The sequence below is a fragment of the Orbicella franksi genome, chromosome 15, assembly GCF_964199315.1.
Source record: "Orbicella franksi chromosome 15, jaOrbFran1.1, whole genome shotgun sequence".
Classification (NCBI taxonomy): domain Eukaryota; kingdom Metazoa; phylum Cnidaria; class Anthozoa; order Scleractinia; family Merulinidae; genus Orbicella; species Orbicella franksi.
This window is the reverse complement of record NC_138159.1, coordinates 19,510,198-19,526,892: the sequence shown is the minus strand read 5'-3', so window position 1 is coordinate 19,526,892 and position 16,695 is coordinate 19,510,198. Positions and strand designations below refer to the sequence as shown.

At 40.6% G+C, this 16,695-nt stretch overlaps 2 protein-coding genes across 3 annotated transcripts in view; one reads left to right on the top strand and one right to left on the bottom strand.

Moving 5' to 3' along the window:
• Positions 1–662: 662 nt before the first annotated feature.
• Positions 663–3,507, bottom strand: LOC145469574 (neuropeptide FF receptor 2-like). Its single transcript, XM_081453326.1, has one exon. It carries the CDS (start codon positions 2,755–2,757, stop codon positions 1,168–1,170), a length of 1,590 nt encoding a protein of 529 aa, XP_081309452.1. The 5' UTR covers positions 2,758–3,507; the 3' UTR covers positions 663–1,167.
• A 4,784-nt stretch (positions 3,508–8,291) lies between these two features.
• The window catches only part of LOC145469043 (uncharacterized), a 29,979-nt gene continuing 21,575 nt past the window's right edge, over positions 8,292–16,695 (top strand). The window contains exons 1-10 of one of the 2 annotated variants that reach the window (XM_081452694.1): positions 8,292–8,620; positions 10,740–10,828; positions 11,453–11,628; positions 13,000–13,328; positions 13,749–13,898; positions 14,140–14,357; positions 15,437–15,585; positions 15,709–15,754; positions 15,957–16,096; positions 16,292–16,495. In XM_081452694.1, the coding sequence (XP_081308820.1) occupies positions 8,614–8,620; positions 10,740–10,828; positions 11,453–11,628; positions 13,000–13,328; positions 13,749–13,898; positions 14,140–14,357; positions 15,437–15,585; positions 15,709–15,754; positions 15,957–16,096; positions 16,292–16,495 (1,508 nt within the window). In that variant the 5' untranslated portion in view covers positions 8,292–8,613. The remainder of the gene's footprint in view (positions 8,621–10,739; positions 10,829–11,452; positions 11,629–12,999; positions 13,329–13,748; positions 13,899–14,139; positions 14,358–15,436; positions 15,586–15,708; positions 15,755–15,956; positions 16,097–16,291; positions 16,496–16,695) is intronic. The other variant, XM_081452695.1, reaches the window with a different exon arrangement.

Below are 16,695 nucleotides of genomic sequence, written 5' to 3'. Positions count from 1 at the left end.
TATTTTGATTCTTAATATTCGCACAGAGGTAAACTGCTTTACTATGTTAAAATACCGTTTTTTCTCTTCTATTTACACTGTTAAATAAAATGTAGACTTTTAGCTACCGGTTAACCTTGAGACTACTGTATTACACTTCCGAGATAGGTATTAACATAACCAGTTTTTCTTTTGTCTTTTGGTGAAAAGTACCCCAGATAGAAAGTTCAAATTTCAGGACAAGAAATTTTAATAGTCAGTCATCAGACATAAATAAAAAGAAATTTAAATAAGCTATACCGCAATCAGTCGCAGGAAGGAAAGATTTTGTATAACCATCGAATGTTATCGGTGATTAAAATTTCAGGGATGAATACTCAAGTTGCTAGTTCGGTGTCCATTATGAAGGATTTAAATTAAACTTCCAGAAAGAAGGTATAATTCTTATCTACTTTAATTTCAGGGACTAATTTGTAACTCACTGAGCTATCTAATACTCGTCATTTACCTGTTTAAAGTCGCTGCAAACATAGTGTAGTATTAACTGTTCAATAGCCCGGTTTTTAATAATTTTTCGGGATTTTTTTGAGTCTCAAACAAGTCAGTCAGCTTTTCAGTAAATCAAATAATGCATAAACTAAGCTATTGTTTAACAACTGATCCTACTTATTTATAATTCGAGATCGGAATAAAACAACTTTTATTTTTAAGGCACGACAAAATATCTCACAACAAAACACTTAAACTCAACTTGAAAAATCTGTAGAAGACAAGTGCGAGCAATTTCTTTTCGCGTTAGAATGACTAAATATTCTCACACAGCTGGGCAAATATGGAAATTTGAATCAGCCATCCGAGATTCAGTGATCCCTCCATATTATTCTCTGTGACATAAATGAAAAGCCCTGATCTAATCTTTGGCGAATTTAATAAAAAAAATCTTCGAATACGTCCGTACATCTGTAAATAACAGCTGCGAACAAAAGCGACTTCAAACTGATGTCCCATCGGGGCATTAAATAATGGACCAAGTGTGACTTATATTGTTTTGCTATGGACAAAAATAATTTATGTTCTTTCTGGTCGCATTTACATGTTCTTGTTTGACTGAAATTGTTTATCTCCACCTTAAAGGTGATCTGTTTACCCGATTCAGTGGAAGTTGATTCATAGTGCAATCAAAACAATTCAACGCACAGCAGGTACACTGCGATTCCGAGATTCCGGAAAGTTCTGCTTAGTCGATTTTCTATTTTGAGCGTATGATCCGTCACTTCTGGTTCTTCTTTTCACAACAGGAGTGGAAGTTTCTTCGTTTAAAATACTGTAGCCATCTCGTGATTTCTCTGCTTTGCAGTTTGCTCTGTCCGCCGCGTATACAATTTCCTGCGAGTCCACATCAGACGATTGACAAGAGAGATCGCCTGCAAATTTCACGCAGTTATCGGTGCTGTTTGATAATGGGCGCGATTTTTCCAGCGACGAATTGGCAAAATGCACCACGACTTGGTCGGGATCTGCGATTTTTTGAAAACCCACTAACTGAACAGATTCTGTCGAGCCATTTTTATGAGCGTCCCCATCCGTTAGCGATCTAAGGCGTCTACCGATAAGTTGTCCCACTGAGACCGAAGTGCTTTTAGTGTCTTCTTTCTTCTGTGATTCCTTGCTTTGTTTTTTCTTTTCGTCTCCTCCCTTTGTCCCGTGGAATCCTCCCCTTCTTCCCAACATTTTCTGTGGTTCTTCCTCTCCGGGTTTGGACGCCGCGACGTTTCCGCCTCCGCGAGGCGTTTGGGGTTTTCTCCTCAACGCCCTGATACTCATTCTGCACATTTCTTTGCAACCTGCTCGAAACTTGGCGTTAAACAGCGCGTAAATAAACGGATTGCAAATACTGTTGCACAGTCCTAAAGAATATGTGATCAGTCTCACATAGTCCACATGGGTATCGGTCTGCTTGACTGTCCACTCGATCGCGCTGACGTAAATCAGCAGCGGCAACCAGGTCACAAGAAAAACAAAGATCACCGTTAGGAACATTTTCAGCACCTTCTTTCGGCTCCGGATGAACGCTTCCACGGGTCGTGAATCTCCGAGCTGGCCGCTTTTTCTCCTCCAAACTGTCCGGTAGATTTTTGCGTACAAGATGATCAAGGAAGCTAAAGGAATCAAGTACCCGAACAGCCCAAGGAACATCACGTAGACTAAGCCAGAGAGGGTGGTGGCAGGGATGGTAGCGCAGTAGGTTAGGTTCGTGTAGGGATCCACTGGTGTCTCTTTCAACTCGGTCAAATACAAGCTCGGGGCCACCACAACTAGGGCGTAGATCCAAGCGGAAAGAATCAGCTTATTTGCCGTGCCATACGACATGATATTCAATGGGTGCACGACAGCCTGGTGTCGGTTCCATCCGATTGTAATCAGCAGGGTCATGGATGCTTCAGGTGACAGATACTGAAAGAATCTAGTGATCTTGCATAGCGGCAAGCTGTAGCTATGAGAGGCGATATCGTTTTTGAAGTTGATTGAAAGAAACAATGGAATAGCGAGAACACTAACGATCAAGTCGCTGATAGCGAGATGAAGAATAAAACGGTTCATTACAGATCGCAGTTTCTTCGCTCGTAATATAACAGCAATGACTAAACCATTGCCGAGAAAACCCACCACCGCTGCGATGCTGAGACACACAATGATCCCAATCTTGAATCCTTTGTCGTGGATTTCGAGATCTGCACGTTCGTGATTGTCGCTTGTATCATTGCTTGAGACGGCCATCTCTCGGGAACTATGATTTCTGCTAACGTTGACGGTTTTGTTTTGCTTTCCTTGGGTCCACGTGTATTTATTTGATGACTGAGCAAAAATTCACACTTTATACGCGTGGTGTCTTACCCGGCCGTTGAAATATGAGAGCAGTCTAAGGCGTAGATGACTTTGTCATGTACATCGACAGATATAATCCGCGCTCTGAAGGTCACACGTTCAAAACAGGTTCAAATTGCAGTTCCTTTAGTTTACGTGACGTTCAGGAAACTTCTCGATAAGAAAAGCAAATCGTTTGGACAAACCGTGCACGTTGTTGACTCTTTGGACTACCAAGGTGATGGTGATGACTTCATATCGCTTAAGCGGCGCTCACATGCAAATATCAAATACATCGTGATTGCGAATATTGTCAATATCGATTCAGTTCAGTGGAGCCTGTGCCTTTAAAGCCTCCGGGGTTGCGTGGATCACAAAAGACACAATGAACTGTTAAGAACGTCAGAACGAATTTACAAACTGTAACTGTTTTTCAGCTAGTCGAGAAACGCGCGCCGGTGAATGGTCGATGAGATGGCGCGAAGTGAACGCTGTGTCATTAGCTTCTGAACTGTTGTGCGTAGGAAATGGCTTGCAAATTTCTTTTTTAAGTCTAGCCTCTAATCACATTGGTCGTGATTGGGTAATTCGTAGCTAATGACGCGCCATTGTGAATAAAAAAATTTGCAACTCAAATAATTAACAAAGACCGAATTTTGGTGTTCTTATTGTTCTTTCAATCCACATAAATCGTTTCGTGGGATTTTTGACGCAGAGGTCGTGCAAGCGGCAATATTATGCTCTAAAAATCATCAAATGTCTGAAAGATCATCAAATTGTCGGTTGACCTCTGGCTAAACGAAGTTAAAATGGCTGAAAATGGTCAAAAGTGAAATTAATGTCTTTAAAAGATAACTACTCGGGAAATCAGCAGGTGTTCAACGCCAAATCCATTTAATAAGTAAACACTTCATGTTCGTTCGCTCATTGAAGGCCAACTGTGATATTTTAGCGTGACTGAGAAATAAACTGACGTCGTTATGGTTTTATCAAAGGGAAACTTGTATCACGTACAAAGGATGAAAATAGAAACTTCTTAATCCCTTAGTCACGAAATTAATTTACTCAAGAAAAGAAAAAACGCACCATGAAACAAAAACCTCGAAGAGCTGCTTTCACAAAAGGATTGTTTCGAGAAGTTTGCCAATTGCGATTTAATTTATGAAGTGTCATTCAATTTCCTCTTTTGAGTAATTGATAGATGGACTTCCATTGCCGTGTGGTGTTTGCGGAGACATATTTGACGTTGTCGTTCCGTGTTAGCTTTACGGTCCTTGTACTAAAACGAGAATCGGATGCTGCATGGAAAATCGTAATTTGCGTCACAATAGCGAGACTTATGAGCGTAACCTTCGCGTGCTGGAAAAGGTCGAGAAACCGTTGGAAGTATAAAAAACCGCTTTCATGCATAGAGATTTTATTTTTGGTTAAAAATAACAGCCCAGCAAGAGCTCTTGTACATTATCCTCCACAGGCATGAAATTACACCCTTCAAGCTGGTCCTTCAAGTTGCTTTTTTTTCTGTCTTTCTTTCTTTCTTATTTTCGTTATCTTGTCGGGGAAGAAGTAAGGCCTGGAAAGGTCCTGTTTATTGCTGCTGTTTTTCACATGAAAAAAAGACCGAATAACTCGATGTCAATCAATAATTTCTGTAAAAGATTGGCCTGCAAAATGTAAACTTAAAACATCCACTGACAAATTCAGAAACAATAACATGGTGAACGGAAATTCGGGACTGAACCTGTTTGCACTCCCAGCAATAAACAGTACAGGCTCTCCGTGAGACTGCTCTTGTAAGCGACCAGTTCTAGCCGTAATCATCACTAGCTAGTTTTCTGTGACACCCCATTTGAATGTCTCTCAAACCTCTAAGAGTTAAGAGTCTGGGCGCAGTAGCCTCACAGTTTAAAAAACAGCCTAGTCACGGTATTTTGAGTTATTTTGGGCACCTACAGCATTACCTTTAAATTGAAGGGAACCTGAAAATAATAGCTCTATTCTATTTCGCTACGCTCAGTCGAATAGAAAACATTTCTATTACAAGTGGAGGAGACAAACAGTACAACAAATAGTGGAGGAAGCCGCCAGCGATAATCAAGTTTATTTACAAGAACTGAGACACGCTGAATACAGGTTACAAGCCAGAGAATACAAGAAAATGTCACACGCTGTTTTAAACAACGATATTAACAATAAGGAAAAAACAGCCTCGAGTAAACTGGTCGGCGTCAAGTGGTGTGATCATCAACAACCCGGACAAAAAAAACAACATTTCTGCAATGTTTCACGCCATCTCCCAGTGGCTTAGGTCCCGTCCGCGTCCACGCCACGCCGAAGAAATTTGAAAACGGACGTTTCACTCTGAAATCGCGTCAAATGTTTTCCGTCAACACGAATATGAAAACGCAACAATCACCGATCATTTTGAATTTGTATTTGAGGAAATCTCGTGACGCCATCATTTTCGAAAAGTTCCGTTTCCATAATGTTTTCCGTGTACACAACCACGAAAAGCCGGCGTTTTCAAATTCTTCCGGTTTGAGGAGCGTCTTCGAAAAGCTCCGTTTAAATGTGGACGGTAGGCATAACCGTTGCGTGGACGGGGTCTCCAGTTTGTCTCAGTTTTCCGAAGTCTGATTGTTTCGGGGTATCAATCTCTCTCCCAAACACAACTGATTCAGTGTCTTTTCAGTGTGTACGTTTCTCCTCTGAAGAGCAAAACACTAAGCCGTAGAGATATTTGTTCTCTTGGCGTTCTCAGGTTACCGTCTACATCCCATTTTCCTCAGTGTATCGTAACAAGCTTGCGCGCCCGAAATGGTGCAGTGTTACATCGAACTGAGACAACTGCCATGTTCAAGCATGTTAGTAGTGTCCTACCCTAACGGCTCCTTTGTGAGAACAAAGGAAACACGAAGGAAACTCCAGCAGACAAAGAATAAAATACATGCACGGAACCAGTGAAAGAAAGGACAGAGTAGAATGAAGGATCCCAGGGTTTCAAAGTTTATCATTGGTTTTGTCCGTGACTTCCAACATTTCCTCCACCAGCTTTGACGACCATGTAGAAATCAACGTTCTCAGTCACGCCACCGTAGTCATTGTGTGGGCGTATTTTTCTTTGGCTTCACTGCGGAAAAGAACGACTTCCCTTTTCCGCGTAGAACAAAGAAAATAGCACACGTGAGCACCACGCAGACCGCGTGCCACCCGCGTAGGCACGCCTCCTGAAAGTATGCTAAACTGAGGCCCATCACAAAGCCACGATTTGTGAACGTTTTATTAAGGAGATGACAAGGCGGAACTGTTGCTAAAGGAAGCAAAATGAACAGAATTGTAAGATCTGACATGAGTCAGCGCTTTTGATGATTAAAGTACTAATGTCATTATTTCAAGCACATATACTTCCTTAATTGCCTCTCCACTCGACGCTCTCGACTAAACAAGGTATGTCCGTTTGGGTCTGTTTGAGGCACGAAAAGCGCAGGATGACACTGGGGGTAAAGAAAGGCAAACACTAAACAGAGCAAATGTTTAAACGTGCTAACTATTTGTTTGAATTTCGTTTTTTCTTGTCTTTCCTTAAAGCAACTAGTTTTGGCTAGTTTTCAACATCTTCTACACTCACAGATTGTTTTTTCTCTCTTGGGGTTTTTAAATTGTTTTAAAATGCCCCTTGCAATCGAGTTCAGTTTGCGTTGCCGCTAGAATTCACTTCTTATGCATACATAAGTAGCGATAGAGTTGGATCTTGGATGTTATGCATGACTTGCGAAATCAGTCAAGGGGGGACCAAGATAAGTTGATGAGTTGTTTTTTTTATTTTTCTCCTGCTTAGTCACTAAAACTGAGAAAACAAACATTTTCGCTCTGTGAAACACAAATTCACTCTTCTGATCTTCATCATTTATCCGTTCTCCAAGTGGAGAATTGGGCCGTAAGCTCTCTGCCTCCAGGCTGTTCTGTCCTCTGCAGCCGATGCTGCTGCTGCCCATGTTCTTAAATCTTCCTTTTCCAGCTCCCTTTCGACAGTCCTTCTCCAAGTCTCGCGCGGTCGACCCTGTTTCTTCTGATCTTACTGAGATCTAAATATTCGACGAATGCTATACAAAATGTACCAGAAAAGGGAAAAGGCGCAAGATCTGTGCCACTGGTCAGCCTCCAGCCAGTTGGGATTCTTAATAGTTTATGTTATATTTAAATTATCTGTTTATTCATTTACAGTGTCCCCAATTAGGACATTTAATAGTGCTAAATACATTTGACACTTAAATAAAGTTTTCATCTTCTCTAAATGCTAAAGATTTGATGAGGTCAGTGCGCGGGCCGAAGAAACGTCACTTTCGCAATCAATTGTGCGTAAAAGTCGAAAAATTGCTGCTCGGCGTTTACAGACAATGCACTGTAATTCTTGCAAGCATCTTCAAATGACGCTCAGCAAGAATATTGTATTTGTTTTAAGTTCTATAACCTTGCGGCGTGACTGCCAGTATTTAATGACCGAAAACAAAGATTTGCTACCAAATCTACTATATATGTTTAAGCGGTTCTTATGCCTATTGCCAATACAGCAAACCCTGATGATAAAATGCTGTTATTATACCTGTTGTTTCTGTTTGAACTTTACTTTTCCTCAGTCATAGATCAGAAAACTGAAACTCTGTTGAAAACATTTTGTAAATCGTGAGATGTCAAGTCTAAAACAAACCAAAACATTTTCAATAGAAATCAATAAGTCAATGACAGTCAACTGAGAAATCAATGAAAATCGAAGCTTTGATTTTTTTTATTGATTTCTTAAATCAATCAATTAATTAATTTGATTCCTATTAATTATTATTAATTATGTTGATTATTGATTGGTGTCGTCAGGGTTTACAGTAGCTAGCCTGCTTGGCAGGAGTCCAATGGGAAGGGAGAGGGGAAAATGAGGAGTACAAAGCGCTCATCTCAGTATTGGTTCAGTTTCGGGGTGTTTAACGAAATTGTTGACCTTTCTACAGTGTTAGGAAGAGTTTGTTTGTTGAGGGCTCCTACTCCTCATGAGACATACACAATGTAACACTCTCTGTGAATAATATTCCTAAGCCAAAATAAAGATCATTGAGGTTATGCAATTTTGTTCTTTCCCTCCCCTCCCTCCCCTCCCTCTTCCTCCTATCTCTCCCCGCAAGCTACGCAAGGAAACATTGACATTTCAAGCGGTTACCACTTTCGTCACGTAGAAAACCCTTCACAAATTTTATTTCACGTATTGTGTGGTACCACTTTTTCACGTATTGCGTTACGCTTTCAGTTTTTGCCCCAATCAGGCGTCACACAATTTTACACTTGTAAAGTAACTGAGGCGCTGAGCACTTTATGTTTTTTCCCCTCCCGCTGACGGAAATAAAATCCGTCAAAAAGCTAACTGCGGTCGGGCATTTTTTTTTTCTTCCCTGCGATGAGGTGTAGCGAGGGAGGGGGGACACTCGCAGGTTAGGTTAACAAGCGTATTTTCAAGAAACAAAGAGAAGGTTAATTATTAATAGTAGCTTTATAAATCAACTCAAGCGATTAATTATTCCGTGCGGCAAGACAATATAAAGCTTCCCGTCACCTTGGCAACAGACCTTTCCCACAAATGCGAAGTGGCAGACTCCCGTGGACTGCATCTGAGAAGTTAACTTCGAATCTAGAGTCATGTATTGGACGAGATAGCGTGGCTGAAACAGATGGAGTATGAGAGAGATCTGACACAGAAGCATCCCAGTAAACAAAGAGTAAATTATGAAAGGTGAGCCCGTTCGTGTCAAACTGTAGGCGGGCGGTTAAAGATCGAGCTGGTCCCGTATCAAGTCTAGTGAATGAACTTTTTGATTTCACGGAATCTATCGCGATTTTGCGGCTGAAAAGTGCTTTTGTTGAATTTTCGTGACTTGAGGTACCACTGCTGTGAATCATTGATAGAATACCATGATTTTAAGCGATCTTGAGCAGTATTCATTTATATACTAATAGCTTATCATAATACTCATAGACAATCTATCAGTAATGTGTATTTACATAAACACACTATTCTCTTGCGTCAAGCTAGAAATTTAATTAGTAATAATGTCGATATCATTTTGCTTTTGGGTTTTCATTATTTTGATTTGATATCAACCGTTCGATATTTCCCCCGCCAAGCTAAGATATTATTTCGAACTGACTTCCGACTCGGTCAAAAATATGGCCACTGGTCGAAGGACCGTCTTAATGCAAGTTTATATCTAGTAATATGAAGTGAATACTTTGTTTATATTGTCCTTTGACGTTGATTTCTCATGAAAGGAGGAAAGAATTGTGTGATGCATATTTATATTGGACAGAAAGTCCGAGAGCTCGTTCTTTGGAAATACCATTGCTATCATGGGTATTTCCTTGATTCTTGGGGTCATCTGTGCGGTGCAACATGTACACTTTGATTTCCCATAATGAGGGAGATCGACAGATACAACAAAAGGCAGAGGATGTAGTGGGTACACTGCATCATCTGAGCTTCTATCACTGAAATAGTGGTAGACAGACATGCTACCAACTGATTTCCTTGTCTCAAACCTGACACTTGTCGCGTATATAGCAGTCTGACACACATATAAATATATCCTCGTATCAGACAGTCATGTGAATTTCACAGTCACATCACATTTCTTTATTTTTGTCTCTTGAGCCAAATGATTTTCTTTTTGAACAACAATAAAGAATAAATAGGAAGCTCCTTCTCACAAATAATTGCAGCAACTTGTTGTAGAGTTATTCACAATTGGGTTTTATTGAAATTATATAACTGCTTTTTGCAACTCAAATTTGGCATATTGGTCTGAATATTTGTGTTGCTTTCCTTGGGAAAAGCACTTCAGTCGCAGATTGCCTCTCTCTACTCATGATAGGAGAGCACCATAATTTGTGGACAGAGGCTCATCCAGGGGGGATGGGAAATATTGCATGTACCATTATGCTAATGAAGCCAAAGATAAGCACCTACTGGATGTTACTTAAGTGCCCCAGGGGAGGTACTCCCTAAAGTTTCCCTACTACTGCTACTACTAAGTTTTTGTTGGGGGAGTGCAGCCAGAACCTTAAAACCTGTACCCTATTTCAGACCAAAATCTGTGATTTTCCGTACCCCATTTTAGACCTGAGCCAACAATCAATATCCCATTTCAGGCCTCTAAAATTAGTACAGTGCACTAATATATGACTGCAGCTAGTTCCAGCCAATTATTGGCTTCAATTTATGTAAACGTAATGTGAAGGACTACAAATTTCCCAATGTTGACATAGAAAAAATGTTTCCTTGTAAACAAAACACCTAATGCCAAGCCAGAGTGAAAAACACACCATATTTCAGACCAAAATAACCTATACCCTTTTTCAGACCGCTAACAATCCATACTTTTTGGGTCTGCACATACCTATGTAGCCCATATAAGGGAGTAGCCCCTTCCCCCCAGGTATAGCACTTGAAAGTACACTGAATCGTTTTAATTCTAGCCTGCGTAGCAAGCGTTTCCGTGGGGTTTGGAAGCAAAGAAAGACTGAGGAACAGGATTTTCGGTGTTTTGTCTGTGCAGAAAATGGGACGAGAGCCAAAAAAAAAAAAGAAAGAGGGGGGTGGGAGAGGGGAAGGAAAAGATTTTCTTCCTTCCTTTCTTCCTTCCCCTCCCCCTGCCCCCTCTTTTACTCGCTCCATTTTTCGGGCTGTAATTCTTTGCTCCCGAACTGCACAGAAACGCTTGCTACGCAGGCTATTTTAATTCTAAGTTGCCATTTGGCATGATGAAGATGGCTCAAGTGAGTGACGGTATTAGTTGTACAATGTAAGTTGTCTTTTAATTGAACTTAGCATCGTGTTTACCTGGAATTCTTTGCAGGGCTTAAAATAACTGATGAAACTCTTGAAGATAGACTGGCCTATGATGAGATTTTTGTGGAGTACTTCAATGCCTTTTTGGCACTACCAGTGAGTCACTGTTAAATAAGAGTGAATAAATGAACTTGAACTAGAACTGGTACATGTACTAATTCCATTTTCCTGGAGTGATATCCTGTACACACTGAATTTTTAGCATTCTGGCTTACGTCTACTATGATACAATTTAGATAGCATACTTTGTGAAGTTGTGGTAGCCTCGTGGTGAGTGTGTGAATCAAGCAGTCTGGGTTCAAGCCTTGGTCAGGGACATTGTACTGTGTGTATAAACGGGTACCAGTGAATTTAATGCTAGGGGGTAACCCCATGATGAATTAGCATCCCATCTAGGGTGGGAGGAGTACAATTATTCTTAGTAACTTCATGCTACCGAAACCGGAGATAAGCACAAGTTTGATGGGCCACTTGGCTTGTGTGTGGACTTTTCCTTACAATTTGAACAGACACTAGATTGCATGATACTTATGATCAGCAATGTCAAGAACAGTGTCATTCCCAGTGTTTCATCAGATTGCAATAATTACCCTTGGCTGTTTTCCTTGTTGGTTTGTTGTTGTTGTTGTTGTTTATGTCACACTTTGCAGGCCCCTTTTACATGTAGCTGTCCTTAAGTTAAGTCTCTTACATACCTGTAATTCAATATTTTCCAATCAGGCTTTCATCAAGCGTTTGCAGTACGACTCCTTATCAGGTACTTTCAAGGATTTCACTGGAAAGACAGACTTTGATTTCCAACAACTGCAACCAAGTCAAGATGCAGAGGCTGATGCAAAACAAAGAGAAAAAGTCATTGCTTGGGTGAAAAGAGAGAGACTGCCCTTGTTCTTAAAGTAAGAATCAAAATATAAGTATCAATGAAAATAAATTGTCCATATTCTTAGTACAGTTGATAAGAGCAGGGATGATGCAGTGGTGAGAACGCTCAATTCTGCCCAGTGCCATATGTGGGTTAAGTTTGTTGTTGGTTCTTGCCTTGACCCACGGGTTTTTCTCTGGGTTCTCTGATGTGACTTCCTCTCTAAATATTGTAATTTAGGTTAAATTAGTTCTTGCTTGACCGGTCATGACCAGTATACAAGATTTTATGTTTGGTCAAGGCTATGAAAATGTCCATTTTTATTACCCTTATCTTCTTGCATTGTCTACCATATATAAGCATTACCCTAGCAATGGTAACGGTTTTCTGTTCAAGAGATTGATCGAAATTTGAAAACTCGGTGCACGTGCGTGGTCTAAATTTAGTAAGCTTAATCTGCGCTTAATTATGACTTCTGTTATAAGATGAAACTGTTTCAAAATGTCCGCCAATTATCTTTAAGATTGATCGTTTTCTGGACGTTAGATTGGCAACAGTTTTTTCTAATAAAATTTTATTTCTACAAGAAATCGGACTGAAACGAGAGTTTACATAAAATTCAACAGTGTATAAACCTCTGTGAATTTCAGCTTAATTTAGTGTTGAGCTTAGTTTATTTGTCCTAAATACGAGTCTAACAAGGTAATCGGCTTAATGCTACCGTCTGAAAGAAAGATAATTGTCTCACCTTTACGATAAAACTCAGAAATCCAGCCAAGCCGTTCTTTACGTCCATTAAGTAATCGTCTTAAGCTGAACGAAGGTTGGTGCGAGTGGAAGACGTTGGTGTTATTTTGGCGGGAAAATTGGCAGCATTGTATGCCACACTGTTTATTATATTTTCCTTCAAAATTTCTTGATTCACGTTGATTCCTTGCTCGAGCACAATGTTAATGAATAGAAATTATCTAAATGTATATTTCTTATTTTTGAAAAGGACGTTTTATTTACGTGGAAAGGAATTCTGTGCGGGGAACGTGAGTGCTTCATCGTCAAGTTTTTGGCGGGAAACTTAAATGTAAATAGCTGCCGCGTTGTCACTATTTTCATTTCAGCCATTTAGGCCAGAATTCGCTACGACTGAAGTTTGAAGAATTTATCTCTCGTAACATTGCATTTTTTACGGTAAAAAGATTTGCTTGCTGCTTGTGGCCTTCTAAAAACCGTTTGTCGACCACAAGTTTTTTTCGGCGGGAAAACGGCCGAGTTTGCTCGAGTGTTCGACTACTGTAAAAGATCGCTCTTTATTTTTCTGGTTTTGTATTCCAGATTTTTAATTCAGCTGCTGCTCCTTTCACCTGAAAAACGTCTCTTTAACTATTTTAATTCAATTTTTTTTCTCTAGGACCCATCTTTACCTCGAATACAAACTCTGCCGTCTCCTTCTTCGCACGCTTGACAATCGAACCGCCCGTGTCAGTAGTCGAGGTCTTCGAGGCTACAGCCGTGCCACAAGTTATACAGTATTTAGTCCTGTTGGCAATGGAGCTCGTCCATCCAGTCGTACTTCAAACCAGTCATGGCCAGGAATTTTCACGCGGCATTTTGGAAGGAGGCCATTAGGTAGTGCGACTAGCTTGCCTGCTATGATGAATTTAGGCCTGGGACAGAAAGTCGAAGGAGGCCAGGAGACCGGAAGTGAAAATAACAAGGAACGGGAAGTCAAGATGGAAGGTAAGGGATTGCCAATGCCGCTAGCCATGATAACCATGAGAAAATCCATTCATGGGTTTCCTTTTCCAAAAAAGTATTGACCTCATTTTCTCGTCACGCAATCTTGCCTCCAAACGCGTGAAGATCCCAAAGAGCGTCGGCGTTAAGGGCGCTCATCCGAAATGTACGTTGTACGTACGTTTGTAAGTTGTACGGTTTTTGAAGAAGAAGAGCTGGCTAAATGGTTCACAGGAACCAGAGTCGCTGATGCGCCATCTTGGTTCTTCTGATCCTTAAAATTGTAAAATAATCACTGTAATCCGGGTAACACTTCAAAATGAAATCCAGACGGCTATCAGTAAAGGCCAAATTGTACAGAAGTTACAATCAAAAAAAGCCTCAAAGGCCCAGCGTTTATTGGTCCATTTTATCTCTCTGAAGGAAACGTGACCATTGAAGAAACAAACGCCGGTGACGGCGTGACTCACGCAAATGACGAAACTGACACAGACGAATCAAAGAACGAAAAGCGCAAGTCAAGAGCTAAAAGTGTCACGCTTAAAGATGAAGCTCTGACCCGTAGTAATTCAGGTCAGTTGTTTAACTTCCATGTTCACACATTTTTCCGTCTTGGTTTTTTTTAATATATATTATAAATGGTTCAATTCAGATCTGAAGGAGGATGTTGTGATCACATAACATTATAGGTTGCTAGGAAAAACTTAAAATACAATCTCTTTATAACGAAACCTCTCCAAAATATTTTTGGAATTAACGCAGGATTCATTTTCAATGTTTTTTTTCAGTTTATATTTTCTTTTTCCTTGCAAAGATCCCGGACTGCACGAGAATGTAGAAACCAAACCGAGAGAGACAGAGGAACCGGAAGCGGAAGATGACTTATCAGATGTCCCGGATAATGAGCTTGGTGCCGTGGTGGAGTTTGATGAGGATGAACTTGATGAAGCTCAGACCGAGGCTGATGTTAAAAACATCACAACTAAACATCAAATCACAATCGAGGAATTAAAGAGAGAAGTACTGGGCTCGGTAAAAAAAAGCGTTTTCTTCATAAGGTCGTGTTCTGTTGGGATCAACCCTATAACCGCAACCGGTTTAGGTTTATGCGGTTGTTTCTCAATAGAACACTTTTCCGACCGTTTTCGATTGAAACGCGTTAAACTCCTGGGAATATTCCTTACGTGAGCTACGATCACGCGATATAATCATGAAAGTGTTTGTTTCACCCGTTTCAACCTGGTTTAAGGCCGGTTGAAAAAGTTGATCAATCAAACCAACCGAAACCGGTTTTCCCCAATAGCTAGATCACGAAAAAACCCAACTAACCAGAAACGGTTAATCCCTATAGAACACGACATAAGACTCTATAAGGCCGGGTCAACTGTAGATTTGTTCTTTATTTCCCCTTCCCCAGTACTTAATTTTTTGGCTTTTGGTTTCACACGCAAGGGAGAAGTGGCTTATTAGATTCAGGATTTCCAAGTTGCAAATGCCATGCTTTAATTACCTGCATAAGCGTTTTCATAGTTGCTCATCAATGTCGACTTGTTTTGCTCTTTTTTACTTTGTCAACTTGTTCGTTTATATCTATTTCTCGTAGTTCGGCATTGTGAGATAACAGTTGTGGCCGCCATAGACTGTTCACAGCCCATTTTTTTCGTATTTTTATTCGATCGTTAAACGCCAAGATAGAATCGCGAGAGAACTGAACGCCAGCGCAAAACGGGAGACTAAATGGGGTAGGGGGTGGAGACCGAGTCTTTTCGCTCGCCACCCTGCCCCACCCCCTTGTGCTTGGCGCTCGCGCGCTTCGCTTGCTTTTCCTTTCGTGTGCGTTGAAAAATAGAGAGGTTGTGAACTATGGCCGCCATTACATAATTCCACGCATTTCCAAACACAATATTCATGCTGAAGGTGGGGTGGGAGGGTTGCTAACAGAAAGGACTTAACGGAAGGGGGACCTTCAATCAATAAAGGACTGAAATAGATGAAATTAATACAGCAAATAGAGCTAAAATCTCAGCCTGCATTGTATCAAGTAGTTAGGGTTTTGTATCGTGTTTTCGTTTACATCGTGAAACCTTTTTTGCTGTTACTTATTTTTTTAGCTGCAAGGTATGGAACTCTTCAAGACGTTTTTAGAGGACACTTCGGGTAAACATTTATTTAATTTCTGGCTGGATGCTGAGCGCTACAAAGAAAGTTTGGAGTCTGAACCAGAGGACACGTTACGAGAACAAATGACGAGATTGTTCAGGTGGGTATGACTACGGAGTCAGTGCATGAATGTTAATTTTTTTTTTCTTTCGAGAATTTTGTTATAGATACGGTTAAGTCACAAAGCGTATGAATAACGGAAATACAACTTGTTTTTCAACAGGGAAATTCAGGACAAGTACAAGAACTCTCTGACAGTCGATGCAAAGGTGAAGCTTATATCAGTTTTACATCTGTGGGTTTTTATCCGGCATTTTCAATTCATTTAGTTTTTGGAGCTTCTTCAACTTTTTTAACCTACATGTATTATGCGGTGCCTTATATTTTTGGTGTATCTCTGAAAATTTTTGAAGAAACTCCGCTTTATTTCAGAAGAAGTAGTTTAATGGAATTTAATTTTTGTTATTTCAGGAACAGATCGAGAGGGCACTATATCACGGGGGCCTGACACAGGACCTCTTTGCAAGAACCCAATACGATATGCTGCGAAGATTACGCTCCTACTGGATCCCAAGGTTCCTTGTTCACGTGGAGAGAAACAGTGACTTTGGGTAAGGAACTTTAAACGAGATGTGTATAAATGTATTCACTGACTGGGTGGGAGAACCGGACGGGAAAATCTTCCCTGGGGAGGTTCTTAGTTTGTTTGGTCGAGTGGATGGTCGGTTGTTCATTTTCTGTTTGTTCAAACTGTGGTAGTCAACTTTGCCTGCTTTAACATTCTCTCTTTTTATACTTTTGTTCAGAGAACAGTACATGGGCTTTAATGACTTGAATCGCCCGCCGTCAGGCTTGAGTTTCTTTCCCACACTCTCGTTTGCTCATTCATTGCCGCCGCTGGGGGAATGGTGCCGAGAGGTTGTTCGGTCACGCCAGTGGGACCGTGACATCATGGTGAAGGAGAATAGGAACAAGTCGGCGCGGAGAAGATTAAGTCGAATACCTGAAGTGTGAGTGTTGAGGGTGACCAAATTGAAACTTCTCTATATTTCATCATCGCAATTTTAAATATGAGTATGAAATAGACTTCTAGCAAATTCTCCATACAATAATGGAAAGAACAAATCGCATGTAGAATTTATTCTAGGGTAGAAAAGCCTGTTGAAGAATACTTTTGAGCGAGACAACACCAGACGTGCTTATAACAATA